The 21,773-nt window shown below is 41.4% G+C and overlaps 1 protein-coding gene across 1 annotated transcript in view; it reads right to left on the bottom strand.

Moving 5' to 3' along the window:
- The window catches only part of rsh (radish), a 951,216-nt gene that overhangs the window by 352,988 nt on the left and 576,455 nt on the right, over window positions 1–21,773 (bottom strand). The window contains exon 5 of the mRNA XM_067155296.2: window positions 16,212–16,689. Within this exon, the coding sequence (XP_067011397.2) occupies window positions 16,212–16,689 (478 nt within the window). The remainder of the gene's footprint in view (window positions 1–16,211; window positions 16,690–21,773) is intronic.

Genomic DNA, 21,773 nt, shown 5'->3' with positions numbered 1-21,773 from the left:
TACAAGCAATTAAATAGAACCTGACCCTGTCCAGAAACTACAGTACAAGATAGCTCCCTAAAACCCGTACAGAGAAAATTATCTGTTTCGTTTAGGAGGTCGACTATGAACTGATCTTACCAAAGAGCAACAATATCCATTGTTTCTGGATGGCGCTCCCCATTTTATAAAATTACTCATTCAGGAAATGCATACCAGATTACATCACTTCGGAGTGCACATCGTGCTGTCATAACTACGGACCGAATTCTGGATACTCAGAGACCGTTAAGCTGTCAGTAACGTGTTACACGCCTGAATTCAATGCAATGCCTCAAAGAAACCCCGAGGAGAATAAACAGAACGGCACTGCCATAGGACCGAGTGCAGCTTACCAAGCCATTTGCTGTTACGTGGATTGCCTTCCTGCAGATGGGGAGCGAGATGCACACGGACTACATCGCGCTATCCAAGAGCAGTGCACTGATAATTCTGATTGGATAATGCGACAAACACCCTCCTAATGGCACTTCAGAGAATCGCTGGAAGACGTGGTTTGGCACGCACCATTTACACCGACAATGCAAAATCGTTCCATGCCGCAAGGGTCGAACTCTTAGAACTCGGAAGGCATTTTCCACCTCCAAGACTCACCGATTCCTCGCCCATAATATCACGTCTACGTTTATTGTCCCACAGATGGCTGGCTGCAGGGGATGGTGAGCATCACGAAACAATATCTGCGTAAAGTTTTAGGACAGGCAAAGTTTACCGAGGAGAAGCTGCACACCACCTTGATTAATACTGAAGTTCATTGTACAAGGAGAAGACTGACAATCTCATCGGAGAACGGCTCACAACTATACCAGCCAGACCAGAACCAACAATAAAACGTATCTTGGCAATAGAGTTTCGCCTGAAAAAATAATAACAGATAATAATACACTTTTGGCTTTACGTCACACTAACTACTTTTACAGCTTCGGAGATGCCGAGGTGCCAGAATTTAGTCTCGAAGGAGTTCTTTTATGTGCAGTTATAAACTACGCCAACTTATCTGCAGAAATAAAGAGCAAAGAAGGGAGACTTATGGAGCGAATTCTACTCGATGGACGCAATGATATACAAAGACTGGCAGGAAGAGGATACGAGCTCAGACACTTGCTTACACGCTTCGCAATACATGGATTTCATTATCAGTTCTGTAAAATCAAGACGTTCCTTCAAACAGTCACGGACTGTCTTTGCGAACGTTGTGGCAAGATCTGTGAAAGAAACCATGCTATTATTTGTACTTGTCAGCACGAATCTCAGTCTTTTGAAAACATGAATAATGTAATTTTATTATTAATGCAAATTCATTTCTGGCCATTGGCTGCAGTAAAGTGAAAATCTACAGCCTGTTTCCAGTCATTCGACCGGGTGAGGAATGGAATGAACGAAGCCCCAATCTAGCGGTGAGGATAGGAATTGTGCCGGCTGCCAAAGCCTGTCGCACTCCTCTGGGGCTATGATTAATGAATGATAGATGAAATGAAACGATATTGGAGAGCGATGCGAATGAAATATGACAGGGAAAACCGGAGTACCCGGAGAAAAACCTGTCCCGCCTCCACTTTGCCCAGCACAAAGCTCACATGGAATAACCGGGATTTGAACCACAGAACCTAGCGGTGAGAGGCCGGCGCGCTGCCGCCTGAGCCACGGAGGCTCTATTGGCTGCAATGAAATTTATTATTAAAAGCTCACAGAGAACATTTGTAAGAGATGGGCAAAGGTGTATTTGTTTCAAATGGAAACTTGCATGAAAAACAGCGCTCATGCAGTCGTATGTCGGTGACGTCATCCTGATTCACGAGGACATTCGCTCATGCTACACGTGGAAGAAGGCCATGATCGAAGGACTGCAGCCTGGCAGTGACAACAACAACTGGACAATATTTCTGCGCTCCTCGGATGGGCACCAGATGAGCCGTTCCTTTAGAGGACGTCCAGGATGCAGTATTGACAGAGGCTAAGAGAAAAGCTTCTTCCTGCGATTGTGTTTATTCTTTGCAAACAGTTGTTTATTCATAGAATATATAGGGTGGACAAAATAAAACTGGCCCGGGAAGTATTTATAAGACTGGCGCGGCATTGCCACTTGTTAATGAACAGGAGAACTGGTCATCACAGGAAATGCTGGAAATCGTGATTTCGATGCACCAATCGGTTACTGTCACATGTCTGCGCGTGCGCATCTCCCGAGTACGTCGCTGTGTCATTACTTGTGAGTGAATGAGAGGAGCAGATATGTTTAGTAACCAGTTGAATGCAACACAAAATGGTGCTTGCAATTTTTTTTTTTGCTATTGGCTTCACGTCGCACTGACACAGATATGTCTTATGGCGACGATGGGACAGGAAAGTGCTAGGAGTGGGAAGGAAGCGACCGTGGCCTTAATTAAGGTACAGCCCCAGCATTTGCCTGGTGTGAAAATGGGAAACCACGGAAAACCATCTTCAGGGCTGCCGACAGTGGGATTCGAACCTACTATCTCCCGAATACTGCATCATGGCCGCACTTAAGCGTCTGCAGCTATCGAGCTCGGTGGTGCTTGCTATAAAACAGCGCGTGTTCATTGTCGAGTGTTATACGAAGCACGATCCGTGGAAAACCTGTGCGGAATTGTTTGAGCAAGTGTTTAACTGGAAGTGTTTTGGCAAAACCTTCAGCAAAGTCTGCAATCCAAAGCTTAGTGGCAAAATGCCTGAAACGGGCTCCGTGGCGAATAAAACCGTAACTATCCGGAAAGAGTTCGAACTCCAGATTACATTGCTCGAGTTAAGAAAGCCTGGAACGAAGTCCGACGAAATCTTAACGCCGTTTATCTGTGCAAGTGGGAAATTATAAGATCGTCGTGTCTAAACATTATAAAAAAGGATCTGCATCTGTATCCGTACAAATTTACTGTTGTGCATGCGTTAAAGCGTCCAGAGGAACCTTCACGTGTTTGAGTTCTTGCGGTGGTTTCTAAGTGAAGTGTAGTCAGGAATTTTGGAACTTCAGCATCTCGTTTAATCAGGTGAGGCCATTTTCAGAATCTTCTGTGATGTTCTTTAAAAAGCGTCAGTCCCAGGTCTGTCCTGCTGTAAATATTTTGCCCACCTGGTAGTTGTAGGTTGACGAGAAATAAAGATGGCGTCCTCAATCTAGTGTGTACTTAACACGGCCAGTCGACGGTGTTGAAATGCTTGGTGCCATCATCGAACATGCCGTTGGTTGTGATGACAGAGAGTCCAGATCCCATATCTTTTCGTCATCACCTGATTAGTGATGCCGTGTTTGAATTCCTATTTTGACCTAAACCCAAACATAGAAACATAGCCCACTATCGGCAGCCCTGAAGATGGTTTCCCATTTTCATACCAGGCAAATGCTGGGGCTGTACCTTAATTAAGACCACGGCCGCTTCCTTCCAACTCCTAGGCCTTTCCTATCCCATCGTCGCCACAAGACCTATCTGTGTCGGTGCGACGTAAAGCACCTAGCAAGGAATACAGGCAGTGATGTGCCACATACTTGGCAATTAAGACACCCACAACATCCTTCGGTCATGCAAGAAGAAGCCGTTTTTGTTGTTGTGATTCCCGAGAATCCCAGTATGCCTAGCGGCACCGTTAATACTAGAATTCCCTTGATCGATTCTGTCAGAGACTTGGCAAATCTTTGAACGAAGAGAACATTTTATATTTCCCTTTCAAGACTTTTGAAGACTTCTCAAATATTGCAAGCGATTTGACAAGCAAGCTTGTAAAGTATTGAGTATTCTTTTGAAGTATTGCGAAGTCTTCAATTTGACAATTATTTTGTCGTGTACAACAGGCAGTAAAGATACTAAAATTTTGCTAAGTTGTTTTTGAAAGGTATGGAATAGATAGTTAAAATTTGGAAAACCTAGAAATCCATTTCAATAATTGTCACCGCGGATAATTGAATACATCCATTTTATGTTCGCTGCAGCTTGAAGACCCATGGGGACAGCGAAATAGTTCCCTCCGGTAGGAGGAAATATTTAGCTGGTTAGAAATACGTCCCCACTATGTGAAGAGCTGAGTAGACAATTTTTTTAAAAAAAGATCCACTATCGGTAATAGAGATGAGGGAATGCAAACATGTCACTATCACTGTAATGGACATTTTTCAGTTTGGATATCTTAGATATCACTCTGACGGCAGAGAATAGATTGCTATATGAGCAATGCAAAGCAAAGTTCAGGGCATGAAGGGTCTTGGAGGGGTGGAAAGTAAAGGCTTCCACTATCCGTAACCTAGGCACTTGGTGGGGTAGAGCGGTCACCTCCCGAAATGGAAATCTTGTTTCTCAAATTTTTAGAATTCCAGACGAAGAATCGAAACCACGTAGTTTCAGATGATTTTTTTTACAAGTTGCTTTACGTCGCACCGATACAGATAGGTCTTAGGGCGACGAAGGGATGGGAAAAGGATAGCAGTGGGAAGAGGCTTTAATTGAGGTATAGCATTTGACTGGTGTGAAAATGGGGAAACCACGGAAAACAATCTTCAGGGCTGCCGACAGTGGGGTTCGAACCCACTATCTCTCGAGTATTGGATACTGGCCACACTTAAGCGACTGCACCTTCCGGATGAACCGAGCACGCCTTAATCGCGATAAGTAATATCAATATATGTTGTAAAGCTTTTCAAATTAATGCTTATCCTGCCGCTTCGAATGTTTGTGTGTGTATGTGAGAGAGAGACAGAGAGAGAGAGAGAGAGAGAGAGAGAGCGAGAGCGAGAAGGAGAAAGAGAGAGAGGGAGAGGGAGGGAGAGGGAGGGAGAGGGAGATGTAAATGGAAGTGTAACCACATGGAATGTCAGGAACGTAGGTACGTGATAAGAAAAATTAAAATCCGAGCCGTGCAAATCTTTAAACATGAAGAGAGAAAAAACCGAGAAATTTTCTGCCGAGTGAACGCCAGATATTTTTCTATTAATTGTAAATCTGTCAGAGATAAAAATGTACTGTAGCACAAAACTGTTGGCACATCACACATATTCAGTCGACTTAAGACAGATGTCGTTTCTTGTTTATTTATTGCTTTGTTTGTTAGTGAAGTCCTGTCTCACCAGTGAACAATGCTAATTTATTTTAACTCCAGTGGCATCCCTGACCGATGTTATGTCTGCATTGTTTTACAATACCGTATAAAGAAAAACATGCAATCAAGATAATAATAACAATCATCATAGTTAGTTACAACTAAGGATCGATATAACGTCTTCTCCTTTCTTAATCCGTTTACCCTTCAGGGTTGGTTCTTCCCTCGAACTCAGCGAGGGATCCCACCTCTCCTGCTTCAAGGGCAATATCCTGGAGCGCGAGACTTTGGGTCGGGGAGAAACAACTGGAGAGGAGGACCGATACCTCACACAGGCGGCCCACCTGCTATGCTGAACAGGGTCCTTGCGGGGGGATGGGAAGATTGGAAGGGATAGACAAGGAAGAGAGAAGGAAGTAGCCGTGGCCTAAGTCAGGTACCATCCCAGAATTTGACGGTGAAGAAGTGGGAAACCACGGAAAACCACTTCGAGAATGGCCGAGGTGGGAATCGAACCCCCTTCTTCTAAACGAATATTTGCCCCAAGTTATCCTCTTGAATTCCAAATTTATCTTCATATTGTGAACTTTACTACTTTTAAAAACACTACTCCAACTTATTCGTATGCTAATGTCATTCCACGCCATCTCTCCACAGACAGCTCGGAACATACCGATTAGTTGAACAGCTCGTTTCCTTGCTTCCAAGTATTCCCAGCACAAACTTTGCAACATTTTTGTAACGCTACTATTTTCTCGGAAATCACCCAGAACAAATCGAGCCGTTTAATCATCGCGAGAGTCCCATACACTGGAACTGTACTCTGGTTGGTGTCTTATCAGAGACTTATATATCCTCTCCTTTACACCCTTACTACAACCCCTAAATACCACAACCAAATGGGAAAATTGCTATTTCTTTTAAATATGATGGTTTGTCATTCCAAAAATAATGTATTATTATCACCAGCTGCCTCTGTGGATCAGTGGTAGAGTGTCGGCCTCCGGATCCCAAGATAGCGGGTTCAAACCCGGCAGAGGTAGTCGTATTTTTGAAGGGCGGAAAAAAGTCCATTCGACACTCCATGTCGTACGATGTCGGCATGTAAAATATCTCTAGTGACACATTTGGTGTTTACCCGACAAAATTAATTAAATCTCAGCCATAGACGCCCAAGAGAGTTTCGGTTTACTCGGTCTGCTATCTAGATGTCCTAGAGTAAAACGGAACGTTGAAATTGACGAGCAGACAGCCAGTTGGCGTCAAATTGAAATGTCTGCACACGGTAGCTGAGGCCATACGATTATTATTATTATTATTATTATTATTATTATTATTATTTTTATCAGCAAAATATTTAAACAATTATGTATTTTATAAATGTTATTTTATTTTTACGATTTGCTTTACGTCGCACCGACACAGGTAGTTCTTCTGGCGGCGATGGGAGAGGGAAAGCTTAGGAGTGGGAAGGAAGCGGCTATGGTCTTAATTAAGGTACAGCCGCAGCATTTGCCTGGTGTGAAAATAGGAAACCATCTTCAGGGCTGCCGAAAGTGGGCTCGAACCTACTATCTTCCGGATGCAAGCTCACTGTTGTGCGACCCTAACCGCACGGCCAACTCACCCGGTTTATTTTATTTTATTTGGATCAGTCAAAATGTTAATATACATGATTACTGTAGGTTCTGCCACACTTCAATCTTAGGGACATCCTTGCTCACGAATTCTCTGTGATAAACGACATTTTATTTGATTTACCTTAACTGTTTAAAATTTCACTCCAGGTGATTAGATTAGCAAGGAAAATCATAAAATAAGAGATTAATTTTTAATACGCTAATGACCCCTTGCGAGGTCACCTGCAAGGTGGAATTAAATGCACACTTACAAAATCGTAAAGTAAATACCGTATTTACGCGAACAATCCCAGCATATTTAAAAAACTGAGGCATGAAATTCGGGTGCGGGTTTTATTTGCGTCAAGGTTGGCAACACGCTCATGGTTCACGTAGTTTAGGATATTGGGTGAACAGTTATGTTTGTGTAACCGCAGATGAAAGAAAACTACCCCCATGTGTCATATTTAAACGGAAATCTACTCAGATATTTAGTTCAAAACTTCCTTTACATTTTTAAAACAGTATTTTACAGAGTAATTTAAATTCGAAATTTCTCGGCAAATCACGATAGAACGCGTATTTCGAAATGTGCAGGAGTAGCTTTCGGCACCTTTACTCGCTTCGGTGTGTCTACAGTGTGTTTCATAATTGCGAAGTTTGAGTGAAATTGTAATTCGTTTGAATTCAGCGTTTTAAAGAACGTAACACTATCACGTAGCACACAGTATGCGGGGAAGCAGAATGCGCGAATGCCGACAGTTGGCGGAAAAGAATAGCTCATAATTAAAGCCCGGATTTTTATGCCGTAACAGGTTAGATTGCAAACTACTGTAATTTAGTAAAAGGTGTCGGCCACCCGCTCTTCCATAATGTACCAAGAGTAACATAAATTATAGGGGTTCTGATGGCCCATACCCTAAATGTTTATGCAAACCCCATAGCATAATCGTTGTGAAGGTAGACTATACTTGCTGCTCGCTTCTGTAAGTTTGCATACTAACCTATTAATGCATAAAAATCCGGGCTCTACTCATAATTATAATCAATTCGTTCGCAACGAACAATATTGTCAATGCCGATGAAACTCAATCTTTTTTTTTAATGCCGAGATCAAACGGACTTGTGGTTTTAAAGGAGATTGGGTCACTGTACTGTGTTGCAATGGAGACGGAAGCGAATGACTTCCTCCCCTCGTCATAGGAATGTTCAATAAGCCACGATGTTTCCGTGCAAGTTCAAGGCATCTAAAAATGTAAACAGCACGGAAATAAAAAAATAACACACTTGCGCAGGGAACCCAGCATAATTTGTCATTGTCTTTGAATTTTGTTCTCTTTTCTTTCCTTGCATGAGATTATGTTTGCCAGTGATTTATCCAACTGCTTTATTTGAATAATGTATATGCACCTTGTTGGATACATTTCGGAAATAGTTCTTTCCCACGGCACTCGAATGGTTTAAACTGTGAATCAAGGTGATTGGATGCATTAATGGGTCTTAGAAGAATTCGTGACGCGGCGACGGTTGGCATTTCTGAATTACGATGGCGGGAAATAGTACAAGGATAGAGTCACCGACCTGTGTTGCAATGCAGACGGAAGCGAAAGACTTCCTACTTCCTCCCCTCGTCATAGGAATGTTCGATAATCCGCGATGTTTTAAGGCGATCGGGTACTTTCAGTGCAAGTACAAGGCGTCTAACATGTATACAGTACAGTAATCCAATGAATAAAGCACTTGCACTGGGGAGCCAGCATGGATTCCTCCTCGTCTTTGAATATTTTTCCTTTTTCCATTTGTTGCGTGAGGTTATGTTTGCCAGTGAGTTATCGAAGTGCATTATTTGAATACTGTAATTGCGCCTTGTTGGATTAATTTTGGAAATAGTTTTTCCATGGAATTTGAAAGTTTTAAACTCTGCATTAATGTTCATTGCATGCAGTAACGGGTCTTAGAATATTTTGTGACGCGGCAAGGGTTGGTATTTCTGAATTACGAGTTGGCGGTTAATTCGAAATCACGCAATTAGAAGTCACAATTTTGAGCCCCTACGACCTCGAATTAACGAGGTTTTACTGTATCGCAAAACTAACAAACGAGTTCGAAAGGTGTGTCTGTTTGAAGTGTTTACATTGAAAGAATTATTCACCAATGGTCCTGTTACTATCCGAGAAAAAAGAGACCACGTGCTAAAAGTGTTTTAGACGTGAAATGTGACGAATTTGTACGTAATTTAGAAAAGGATTCTAGTGATACAAGAGATAAAGATTCTTCCGATCTACAGCGAATGGAGCCTATTGCAAGTTCAGATGAAGGGAATATCTGTCAAGTACGAAGGCCTACTTGCTATTTTTCATGGCAAATATATTTTATAGCAGTGATAATTCATTTTTATTATTTCAAATATGTTCCGGCAAATTAGCTATATCCGCCATGTTCATATTTGCGTAACGACTACGTAGAACTCGAGGAGTAATATGAAATGTTTGTTTACACCTACGTTACTCTTGCGACGGAATTTTAGCTCATTTTAATTTTTCAAAATGAGCCTTCTTAAAATTAGGGTGCGGGGATTATTCGGTGGCGGGGATTATTCGGTGGCGGGGATTATTCGCGTAAATATGGTATAACCGGCAAGTAAATTCTTCTTTGCACATATGCAATGCTGTGCATTTAAGGGTTAACACCTAGGTACTTACAGTGATCCCGTAAGGAACTTTAACCCCATCAATACGGTAATTGAAACTGAAAGGACTTTTCCTATTTGTGAAACTTACAACCTGACTTAACCCCGTTTATCATCCTACCATTGCCTGCTGTCCATCTCACAACACTGTCGAGGTATTTTTGCAGTTGCTCACAATCTTGTTACTTATTTATTATTGTGTACAGTATAACGTCGTCCGCAAAAAGCCTTACCTCTGATCCGAGTTCTTTACTCAGATCATTTATATATACAAGAAAACATAAAGGTCCAACACTACTGCCTCGAGGAACTCCCGTCTTTGATCACAGGATTGCCGGGATGAGTGGCTCAGACGGTTAAGGCACTGGCCTTCTAACCCCAACTTGGCAGGTTCGATCCTGGCTCAGTCCGGTGGTATTTGAAGGTGCTCAAATACGACAGCCCCGTGTCGGTAGATTTACTGGCACGTAAAAGAACTCCTGCGGGACTAAATTCCGGCACCTCGGCGTCTCCGAAGACCTTAAAAAGTAGTTAGTGGGACGTAAAGCAAATAACATTATTATTATTATTATTATTATTATTATTGATCACAGGATCAGACAATGCTTCACCTTCTCTAATTATAGTTCTATTTTCTCTTTTCTAAATGAAAATCAATTATGACTGACTGACTGACTGATAGGAGTCGTCTCGTCTCATTACATGACCTTATCAGGGAAACAACTTCTCGTGATCTTAAACCTTTCCTCGCATGTGCTGATTTCGGACGAGATCCTTTAATGCGATGTCAGTAGACTACTGCAGAATTCACATCCCCTTCACCAACGGTTGTTGATCATTCTTCTTTCCTGCTCCAACATTCGGAGCCATACAGAAGAGCAGGATGAATGATGGAATCATACGCCTCTCCGTTCAAACACTTACTCTAAATCAACAATTTTTCTTCCCCAGATATTTCTATAATTCTTCAAAGAATTTTCAGTAATATTATATACAGCAGACTTAACGTCTAATTACTTCATCTCTCACTTGATCCAATTGGTTCAAAACTGTGTGAATAATTTAAATTAACGGGTAGTGTAATCTTGAGTGTATAAACGTTATATATCTTGACTTCAAAAGTCTGAAAGCTCAAACATCTTCGTGACAAAGTTAATCAAAACACCTTTTAAACGTTTATCTCTCGTCATTACTCCAATTAAAAGTTTTAAAGTTCGCTTTGAGGATTTATTTGTTAGCATCATCGTTACCTACTGTGCCGCTATTCTTTCTTGTAAACTGGATTAAAAAAGAGAAGTTATAACTGTAAGATTTCAGTCCAGTGCGGTTTTTTATTAAGTTATATAAGGAAGTTTTTTTTACAAGTTGCTTTGCGTTGCACAGACACAGGTAGGTCTTACGCGACGATACGGCAGGAAAGTAGGAAAGAGCTGGGAGTGGGTGGGAAGCGAACATGACCTTAATTGCGGTACATATTCAGAATTTCCCTCATATGAAAATGGGTAACAACGGAAAACCATCTTCACGGCTGCCGACAATGGGTTCGAACCCACTATCTCCCAAATGCAACATCATAGCTGCTCGGATCTAAGAAATAGGACTTAGTACATACTAATAAATGTAAGTTGCAATCCGGCCCCTTCGCTGAGTGATAAGGGCAGTCGCCTTCAGTTCCAGGTCGTATGGGTGATTTTACCTCCGCTTGATTAGTTCCTCGGGCTTGGGGGCGTGCATTTTTGTTTGGATTCACACACATCTCTTCGTATACGCACCCCAGAAACTACTAGGTGATATAGGAATTGAATACCACTGGAAAATAAATTAATCAAGGGATGATATGGAACTGTGGTCGTCCAAAGTGTGAAATTTATTGAAAGACAAACAACAACGGGAGAATGTTACAGCAAGAGAACACTTGATGAAATTTGTAAAATAAGTACAAGGACAGGGATGTTAACCAAAACCCGCTGTTCTCTTTATGAAAATCAAAGGATCATAAATATGTCTCCGGGTTATGGCCATCCATCAACGGCAACCAGCCATAAGACATAGCCTGCACGGTTGCTAGGGTTACACTTCAGTGACACATTATGTCACGTCACGTTCCCCCAGGCATAAGATATATTTATATCAAAAGAAAAATGGAATGGATAATTTGGAGGCTGATGGGGAATATATAAGAATAAAGCTGTAAGACAGAAACACATAGGTTGGTTTTTAAGTGTTGGCAACCATGCTCCAGCACAGCCGTGCAACGGTGCCGGGCTCTGTTATTCTTACCAAAGTTTGCCGACCTGCGTCACCCTTACCCCTCCACGTCCGTTTATAGTGGCCAGGTGAAGATGAGCAGTAGTGAGCAAGCCCTCGCGAAAGACAGTCGCTAAGTTTTCCAAGAATAAACAGAGAAGTTGGTTAAAAATCCAGTGTGCAAGATGCTGCACGACATAAGAGTGTCACCAAGGATGCGAACATTTGTTGGACATGTCTCGATCTGGTCACCCACCAGTAATTGACGGACATGTACCGATTATGTCCGTATTAGTGGAGATGCGTTATCTTAACGCATACCGTTCCTCCACGGCAGTCCGTTAATGTTGCGTATTAACGTTCATTTTTTGCAATACAATCTACGAGCAGCTCTGAGAAGAAAGCGGTGACACTTGACGGATAAACCACCCATCGTTGTGCCCGGCAATGCTACGGCACACATAGCAGGATGTGTCCGAATTGTTCAGTCGCTGGTGGTGACCTATCACCTCCATACTTCCCGGATTTAAGTCCCTGTGACTTCAATCTAACCCCTAAATTAAAGGAGCCACTACGCGAGAAGCGCTTCCGTAGAACTGAAAACGTTTTGCAGGCCACCGACCGCTCTCTTCGTACCATCGACAGAATGGGCAGTGCCAACGGGATCCAATGGCTTTCGCGCCGCTGGGAACATGTTTTACACACCGCTGGTGACTATATTGAAGACCTATGGAACCTAAAACCATGTATGAATGCTATGTATCAATACATAAATAGTCGCCCAAACTTGCCGAAACATGTCATAGGGTGTATTTTACAGGTATGTTTATAGTGTTATAATTTATATTGTAATCGCTGTGTGTTTGACAGACTGGAAAGTTTTTATTGCAAACCAACCATTGTATTTGGAAAATCGATACATTTTATTCAATAAAGATATTGAAGTTGAACCCGTAATACAAATATGTAAGGATAATTTTGGGAATACTTTCTAAATTTAATTTTTGCGTGTGTTAATGCGTCCAGATGTCTCAGTCCAGCCGCTTCTTCCCACCTACTTCCACTGAACTCAGCAACAATGAATGAATGAATGAACAAATCTTAATTCATATATTTTGTCTCTTTAATTTTAGAACGTGGTGGACGTCGTTCACCTGCTTATTAATACGCTCCATTCCATTGGTGACATGCGTTAGTCGTTGAATTCCTATCTTAAAATGGTATGCAATCTGAATGAATAGCAGTATTTTCTCTAAATAATATAAACTTCTGTTCATTAGAATTATTGCACCATCCAGAATGGCGCAATTGACTGACTCGATAGGTGTACAATGCGTATATCATCGGATGATTAGTTTAATGGTACAGCAGTGCTTCTCCTCTGACAATCATGTCCCTCGGTGATCAGTGCAAGCAGGGAAACCAGAACTAATGTAACGATTGGAAGTTTGTTTGCAAGTAGTTCGTGTGCACAGGTGGTTAATATTCCTCGTCGAAGAATTCGTCAGTCATAACGATAGATTAACGGTCTTGATCGGGGAGAAATAGGACAATGGAAAAAGTGTTACATGAAATCCAGCCTCAGTAATAGAATTGGTTGACCAAATAAAGGTGAACTTTCCGACGTGAAGGGTTCCTAGGATGTCGTAAAAATCCGAATGATAGGCGTCGTCGCTTTGTTCATCACAGAATTACTTCAGTCCTCAGTTTTAACAAGTGGTATTATCAACATATTTTCCTGTAATACTTATACTCATATTTTAACTTCCTCTCATCTATGCATAGATATAATACCAGATCGACTTTTACCCTTAAGATACCGGTTAATCACTCATTCCAGGTGTCTGGGACAAGGTTATGGAACACCCTCCCTGTTAGTGTACGTAATAGCAGTTCAATAGCCTCATTTAACCGGTCTTGTCGTGATTTCCTCTTAAATACGCGATCAGCTTATATGAATGTTAGAGTGAATGAGTGCTAGTATGATTTAGGTAATGTAGATATACAATATTAATTACTAGCATGTGTCCGCGGCTTTGCCCACGTTCAGTACTTCAACCGTTAGATGTTTCTAAACTCTATTTAAAAGCACATTAAAGCATTATATTTATTAACTCAAATCTTTCTGACGTAAATTGCATGGAATACATTATTTTATTTTTATTATATTGTTACTTTCCATGCTTAAGATACCGAGTTGATGGATGGTTCAAATAATATTAAAACCATGTTAAAGACCATGTTATATAATACAAAATATATTGTTTCCTTAGAGGTTCGGAATAAACTATATTAATGTCCTTCCATTTCGAGGTAAGATGTACACTGTACTGTGTTTGCCTTTCGAACTCTTGAACAATCCACGTACAGCTGACAAGGGCAAAAGCACCGTTTTCGAAGCGTTGACAGCTTCAAGTCTTAGTGCAAGAATTGCTCTCAGACACAGCCATGCGTCTTAGGTGAAAACCTGTGCTCACCTATGACAAACATTTTAGATATTTGTTTGCCGTCGATTTGGCTGGGAATCGCACACATGAACACAGACAGACAGACAGACAGACAGACAGACAGACAGACAGACAGACAGACAGACAGACAGACAGACAGACAGACAGACAGACAGACAGACAGACAGACAGACAGACAGACAGACAGACAGACAGACAGACAGACAGACAGACAGACAGACAGACAGACAGACAGACAGACAGACAGACAGACAGACAGACAGACAGACAGACAGACAGACAGACAGACAGACAGACAGACAGACAGACAGACAGACAGACAGACAGACAGACAGACAGACAGACAGACAGACAGACAGACAGACAGACAGACAGACAGACAGACAGACAGACAGACAGACAGACAGACAGACAGACATGGATTGAAGGAAATTATGTATTATTCCTTGTTTATCTTGTGTCATATGTGTTTCTTCTAAATGTATAAGTGTCCAACCTTTGTCCCCTTTCTCTGCGGGGTTTGGGTATGAAGTGAGATGAATCTTCGAAGCGAATTTTTACGACCGGATAACTTTCATGACGTCAACCTAATCAGATGAGTTAAAGAGATGAATGATATCATATATGATAGTAAGAATGAAGAGGATGAAACCCGGCGCCGGCACATAGCCTACTCCTTTCGAATAGCTCAAGATTTTACGTCTCGATCGGGCGGACGAATCACCATCAACACCGTCATATGCCCTCACACCATATAAGACCAAAAACGGTTTCCTACGTCCTGGACGTAAAATGGCTCCTTGAATATTGTGTTCTCTACCTATCTTATGTACGTTGCCTAGCGACAGCGACTCTATGCATTTAATCTTGGTGATAGCACGTTGGATTGTCGTATCCCAATCCACATTTTCCGATGGTTCTTTGTTCATAACTCACCAACGAAAGCGAAAATGAAAATTCTGGCTTCGAAGTGCATTCGGACCCCTTTCCATCTACCTGTGTTCAAAATTTAAGATCACTGCGTGCTGTAGATTTTGCTGGGCATCGCGCACAGACACACAGACAAACACTTCCTTTTATAATTATAGATTAACAAAATAATAATTATAATAATATTTTACTACATTCATTTAGGTAGTTTCTAGATACAATATCACGCCTTATTAACTCCCTAATTATGTGACTATGTACTTTACGTTGTGGTTAAGTGTAAGAGAGGGTTGTGAGACCTAACTTCGATACACACAAAGGAATAAAATAAATAAATAAATAAATAAATAAATAAATAAATAAATAAATAAATAAATAAATAAATAAATAAATAAATAAATAAATAAAAAATAAGAAACTATACACCTCCATAAACGGAAACACATGAGAAATGAAAGTAATATTTTTTCCGCTTGCCGTCTCAAGTACTTTCACTCTGTATAAGTACATCTTCATGATCGCTGTCATTACGTTCATTATTTTCATTTCCCACTTGATCATCATTTTCATTATCTGAAAGACCTATTTCACTGGTATTTCCACCTAGCTATCCATTTACGAATTCCCCGAATTCCTTCGAATCTATTTATAAAAGAACTAAATATGTTCCATGATATTCTTAAAACATGATAGTGGAATCTTCTCTAAACGAATTGGGTACTAGAATGTAAATTAAAACCTTGGATTGCATTTAGTATGACCTAAACAAAATCGGAAATATTTTATCACTGAGACTTATTGTCCATTGTAGGATACATTAAACGTTGCCATTGAATTGCATGCCCACTGAAGTAATATCTGCTGTTATTTTATTTTAATGCCATAATCTGAAACTATGAAAATGTTTGACGCTTAGATACAAGGTGATGTAAGTAATTTTATTTGCCTTGTTTTTACTCATATGGTTCAGAGACAACAAACACCCCTTTATGGTGGCAACCATATTCTCACACTCGAAGAACATACAAAATTCAAACTATGCTGACTGTTTTTAGATCCAGAATGTGCTGCCATTTTTTCTCTGAATTATGAACTATGTTAAAATGTAGCCAACGTTTGAATATTATTAGTAGAATTGTTTGAAAATTAGAAATACTAGAGAAAGTGTGGACTCACCTAAACTGGTCTCGGGCGTTGAGAGTCTCCTGTTTGATGCTGAGGATGACAGGTCCCAGATCCTCGTCATTGGTGAAGTAGTTCCAATGCTCCGTGCCGTAGAAGTACTTCTCGTACGTCTCCTGCTCCACGGAGGTGAGTTCGAAGCCCTGGTTCTTCTCCCATTGCTCCTCGATGGACGTCTTCTTCCTGGGGATTTCCTCATCCTCCTCATCATCTTCAACTAGACACTGGTCCATGTCTACCCGCGATGACCGCGCCGGCGTAGCCTCCTGACCACCACCTTCTTCCCCTGCAGTGGCAGCATTGCTGCTACTATTGGTAGCCCTGCCCTCATTTTCTTCCTCTTCCTCTTGCAGGTCATGCTCCGACTCTGACTCGTCCCAGATTGTGTCGGAAGCGATCTTTTGACGCGAACACTCGATCCAATACCCCGGCGTTGGTATCAGACTGTGCGGAAATTCTTCGCAGAACTCGTCTGGAACAAACAGAAAATGTTTTACTTGGACTGATGATATTGGTCAGCGATTGCTAGACTCCTCGATTATTGCGGATATTTCATATGATCGACATCAGAAGAAAACAAGCTGGTATACGTTCATTTCTCTGACAAGGTGGAGAGTTGCGGAATTGTTTTTCTGCATGTTGGCAGAAATTTCAGCGAAGACTCATAATGGTTAATAGTTCCAGGGCAGAATGTGTGACTTTTTAAATTTTTCAACTGCCATAAACTGCAGAAGCTGAGATAGAATGGGTTAGGGGTGGAGGGTGGGCCTATAATACACTGACTGACAAAAGAATTGAATCACCTAGAAGAAATGGTCGGATATCAATGTAACATCGTACACCTTCCCATCTTCCATGAGTACCTAGAGGATTACAGTTGCAGTTCTCTGTGACGAGTAGAATGGCCACCAGAGCGCACTAGTGTTGTTACCAGGCCTGGTAGGGTATATAAGGGGCGTGAACACGGAGGTGGCGCGTACTCGTGTGAGACAGCATCTGACGGAGTTTGAAAGGGGCCTAATTATGGATCTCCATTTCGTGCAATATCCATATTTGTGGGGAATTCGGACGTGCCAGTAGCCCGATGTTGGACTGAATTCGAACGTGAGGTCAGGAATACTCGTCGTCAAGGCTCCGTTTGACCACGTCTGACCATCACAAGGGAGGATTACCGTATTGTGCACCAAGCACATCATAGCCCCTTCACATCTTTGCGTGCCATCCAAGAACAGGTAACGGACTGCCTGCAACATTCTGTGTTATCCCGCACCATTAGTCGGAGACTAGCAGCAACTGGACTAGGTAAATGTCGTGCCATTAACACCAACGCATAAACGACTAAGTTTGGAGTGGTTTCGTGACCGGGAACTATGGACTGCTGATGAATAGCGTCCCATTGGGTTCAACGATGAATCGCGGTTCTGCATATCCCGGATAACCATCGTCTGCGAATATGGCCACGACCTGAGGATAGGTTCCATTCTTCCAATGTTTTGGGACAGGCAGAGCGGTGGATAGCCTTTGGGTATGACTTCAGGTCACGGCTGATAGTGATTGAGGAAACTCTGATGGCACAACAGTACACCACTGATATCTTACGTCCTCATGTATTAACTCTCATGCGACAGTATCGTGGTGTCATTTTCCAACAGGAGACACAGCACGTATCTCTGTGAACTGTCTGTGTGATGTTGAGCTTCTCCTGTGGCCAGAAACATTGTCAGATCTGTCCCCGACAGAACATGTGTGCGACCAGCTTGGACGTCAACTCTGTCCCAGTGCAAGTATCCAGGATATTAAGGACCAGTTCAAACAGTCGTGGGAAAACTTGCCTCTGGAGAGGATACAACGGCTTTATGACACCCTTCCCAACTGCATCAGTGCTGGCATCCAGGCCGCAGGGGGTGCAATGTCATACTGACAAGTTCTTTGCAAATTTGACTCGATATTATTATCGCTGATACATCACCACATGCCCTATGAACACGCGGGGTTTAATTTCATTTCCTCCCCTTTTGGGTGCTTCAATTTTTTTCAGGCAGTGTATACACATCGAACTAATAAATATTCTATTCACACCGTCATCACAGAACACATTATCATGAAGTTGAATAACGTATGCAGTATTGACATAAATGTGTCTTGGAGTTGGGGGGTCATCCAAAGCTCTGCACAACAAAATAGTGCCATGTAACAAAATGAGTGACAGAAGTGTAACCTAGCAACCGTGCATGTTGTGATGTAAAGTACTGTTACGTAGCAACCGTACAGGCTGTCATGTAAGGTATGGATGGTCATTCAATGTTACCTAGCAACCGTGTAGGTTATATCTGATGGCTAGCGGTCATCTGAAAGGAAAGATCACAATATGAAAATAAATCTGGAATTCAAGAGGACAAATTGGGGCAAATATTCGTTTATAGGAAGGGGAGTTAGGAATTGGAATAACTTACCAAGAGAGATGTTCAGTAAGTTTCCAATTTCTTTGCAATCATTTAAGAAAAGGCTAGGAGAACAACAGATAGGGAATCTGCCACCTGGGAGACTGCCCTAAATGCAGATCAGTAGTGATTGATTGATTGATTGATTGATTGATTGATTGATTGATTGATTGATGAAATTAGCAATCGTTGATGGATGGCCATGACAGACATATTTATGAGCGTTTGATTTTTCCATGGGGACATGTGACACAGCTCCTTTATATTATAGTATGTTGCGACTTCCTTAGATATTGGCGTGCTTATCAATGAAAGTGCTTCATACTGTGTTAGGTCTGTTACCACATTACGTGTTCTTCGCTATATGAGATTGCAACAGTTTTCAGAGTGAGACAGACCAATATCCATATATTGTATGCGTTTCTTGTGTACACATGCCACTTTCGAGTTCACAAACATTTATCGGTATTGTGAACAGTCTATTTGTTAGTTGTCTGTTTACATTAGTGGCGCCCCCACCGCAGCTTCCTCCGATGACTGCAGTTGAAAACTTAATCTCTCACATACTGTATAATGACCTGGAACCTTTGTGGTTCGGAGGTTATTCAGGGATACATTCTGAACATACTGGCATAAGGGACCTGTTCTCTCAGGTGGCTCGCTACAGAGTAATAATGTAATTACGACTTATTGGGTTTGTTACCTCAGTCAGACTTGTTTCTGTGAAAATATCTTCATATCAGTGAAAAGAGCCTGTAAAATGCAATAACTAAAGCGAACAACACAAAACACACAGTAATACAACAACCCTCAGACGAAACACGTCCACTTTTGTCACATTGCGTTCAAGATGTTCCGTCAGTGTGCTGTACAGAACAGTAAATTACGCAACAAATGCACAACTGTTCCATTACAGGTATTGTTCAAAATGTTGACCATCATGATCACGGCATCGTTGGCTTCCGGCACGTTTAAGAACTCTTGCGAGACAAAATTTCGGCACCCCGGCGTTTGTCAAGAACTGGCATTTATTATATTCAGTGCAATACAGGTACAAAGCTAGTATCCCATAGGCTAAGTTCAACCCCTCGTCCACGTCGTGGGAGATGGGCAACTTCATAAAGTAAGGGATTGCCTGGTGGGGTGATGTAGAGTGGGGACTGTGTGTGCCCCGTAACCGCTTCGGTAGCTGTGAAGGCCTAGCAGGAACCGTGAAAAGGGGCGGCTAACGGGGCTATGGTGAAGATGCTGGTGCCTTGTAGTATGTGGAGTTGGTTCTCTAAAGGCTAAGGGAAGAAAACCCTCATTAAAAATTACTCGTCCTCCGGAAGGGGTTGGACGTACGGCTGACACCCCGCTGTGTAAAAAAGATCAAGTTGCGAAACTTCAACGAAAGAAAGTCGGACTGATAAATGGCGGAAGATTGTTGAAGAGGCCAAGGTTCACAATGAACTGTAGAGCCATAGAAGAAGAATACAGGTACAAAGCTAAGTCAGGCAACACAACAAAAGAAATGCAATTATTCTGTAAGTAGCCACCGGGGACCACGGGTCCCTTATACCAATACACTCAGAAGGTATCCTGAACAACGTCCGAAAAGTTTTCAGTGGATTTCGGCTTCATCTTGTATGAATATTGAAAACAATAGAAGAAAAACTACAGCCCTGCTTCACTCCTTTAATTATTGATGCTCGTTTTCGTAGCACTCAATTCTTATCACTGTACGTTGATTCTTGTACATATTGTAGAGTTGAAATATAATCTACTGTATATATTAAAAGACTTTACTAAAAACAATTTTGGCAAATCCGTCCGTCCGTTCTAATGGACCGATTTGCTTCATTTCTGTTTTATTTTCTCCGGAATTACCTGGCGGTGAATCATGAGACACTGATAGGTCTGTAAGTTCAGCCAACTTTGAGTAATCATAAAATGAAATCATTAAATGATCACTCCAATAATTGCAGGCGAAGGCTTAGCCTAACCCGCAATACATTCTGTACACAGCAGGTTGCTAAGCGACCAACACTATATTTTCATCCTTAGCAATGCCATTGCATGCAGCAATGTTTCATTAATACCTGTCAGGCTAGAGTGTACATACTTCCTCTGATCACAGAAGAATACTATTCCCTTCTAGATACTCTTTGATACTCTAACCTTTTCTAGCTTCCAAATATACTAAATAGATGGCTGAGTGTTCCTTATAACTAGAGTCCGGATTATTAGGTGCTGATAGGTTAGAATGCAAACTTACACTGTGTTATGCTATGAGATTTGCATAGAAATTAGGGGTACAGCCTATAGAACTCCCTGAATTTATGCTACTCTTCCCACATTATGGTACAACGGGTTGCATGACACTTCCTACAAACTAAATTACTTTGCATTCTAACCTATTACCACCTACAAATCCGAGGTATACTTATAACCCGCATGCTGCTCAGAGAAAAAAAGTCTACTAAACGCTCCTTCAAGACTAACCTCTGAGCTCACAAGACAAACGTTCTATATACAAGAACTGCGATTAAAAACACCATTGCCTTCTACGACACAATACCAAGCTTTACATGAAGGACTGCAGGATAAAAGAAGTGAATATATGGATAGATTTTTACCAAACAGACGGAATTATGACGTAAGAATGGATGAAGTCTGACTAAGAACTGCGGCATACCTTAACGCGCTTGTTATTAAATGTTCATAAAATCATTGCAATGCGCAGGAAAACTATATGACTAGTACAGGCATATCAGGACGAGTTATCTGACCTATTTATAACGAATGCTACTGAGCATCCCGGGTCCTAGAATAATAATAATAATAATAATACTAATAATAATAATAATAATAATAATAATAATAATAATAATAATAATAATAATAAACGTGGCAAAGCAATCGACAAGTTCACCGATACCGTACACAGGAGACGATTTAAATTCTATGGCCACATCTGTAGAATAGACGACACTAGATATGCAAAATCTATAATTAATTCAAAGAAGGTCAAAATTAGCTGGTTAGAGGAAATAAAGCAGTACTTAAAAGAAATGAACATCACAGAAGATATCATCAGGGATCGCAAGGCTTTTGGGAAACTGGGTGCAAAGCA

Source organism: Anabrus simplex, chromosome 11, assembly GCF_040414725.1.
Source record: "Anabrus simplex isolate iqAnaSimp1 chromosome 11, ASM4041472v1, whole genome shotgun sequence".
In the NCBI taxonomy this organism is placed as follows: domain Eukaryota; kingdom Metazoa; phylum Arthropoda; class Insecta; order Orthoptera; family Tettigoniidae; genus Anabrus; species Anabrus simplex.
The sequence above is the reverse complement of the archived record's forward strand: the minus strand, read 5'-3'. Positions and strand labels throughout refer to the sequence as shown.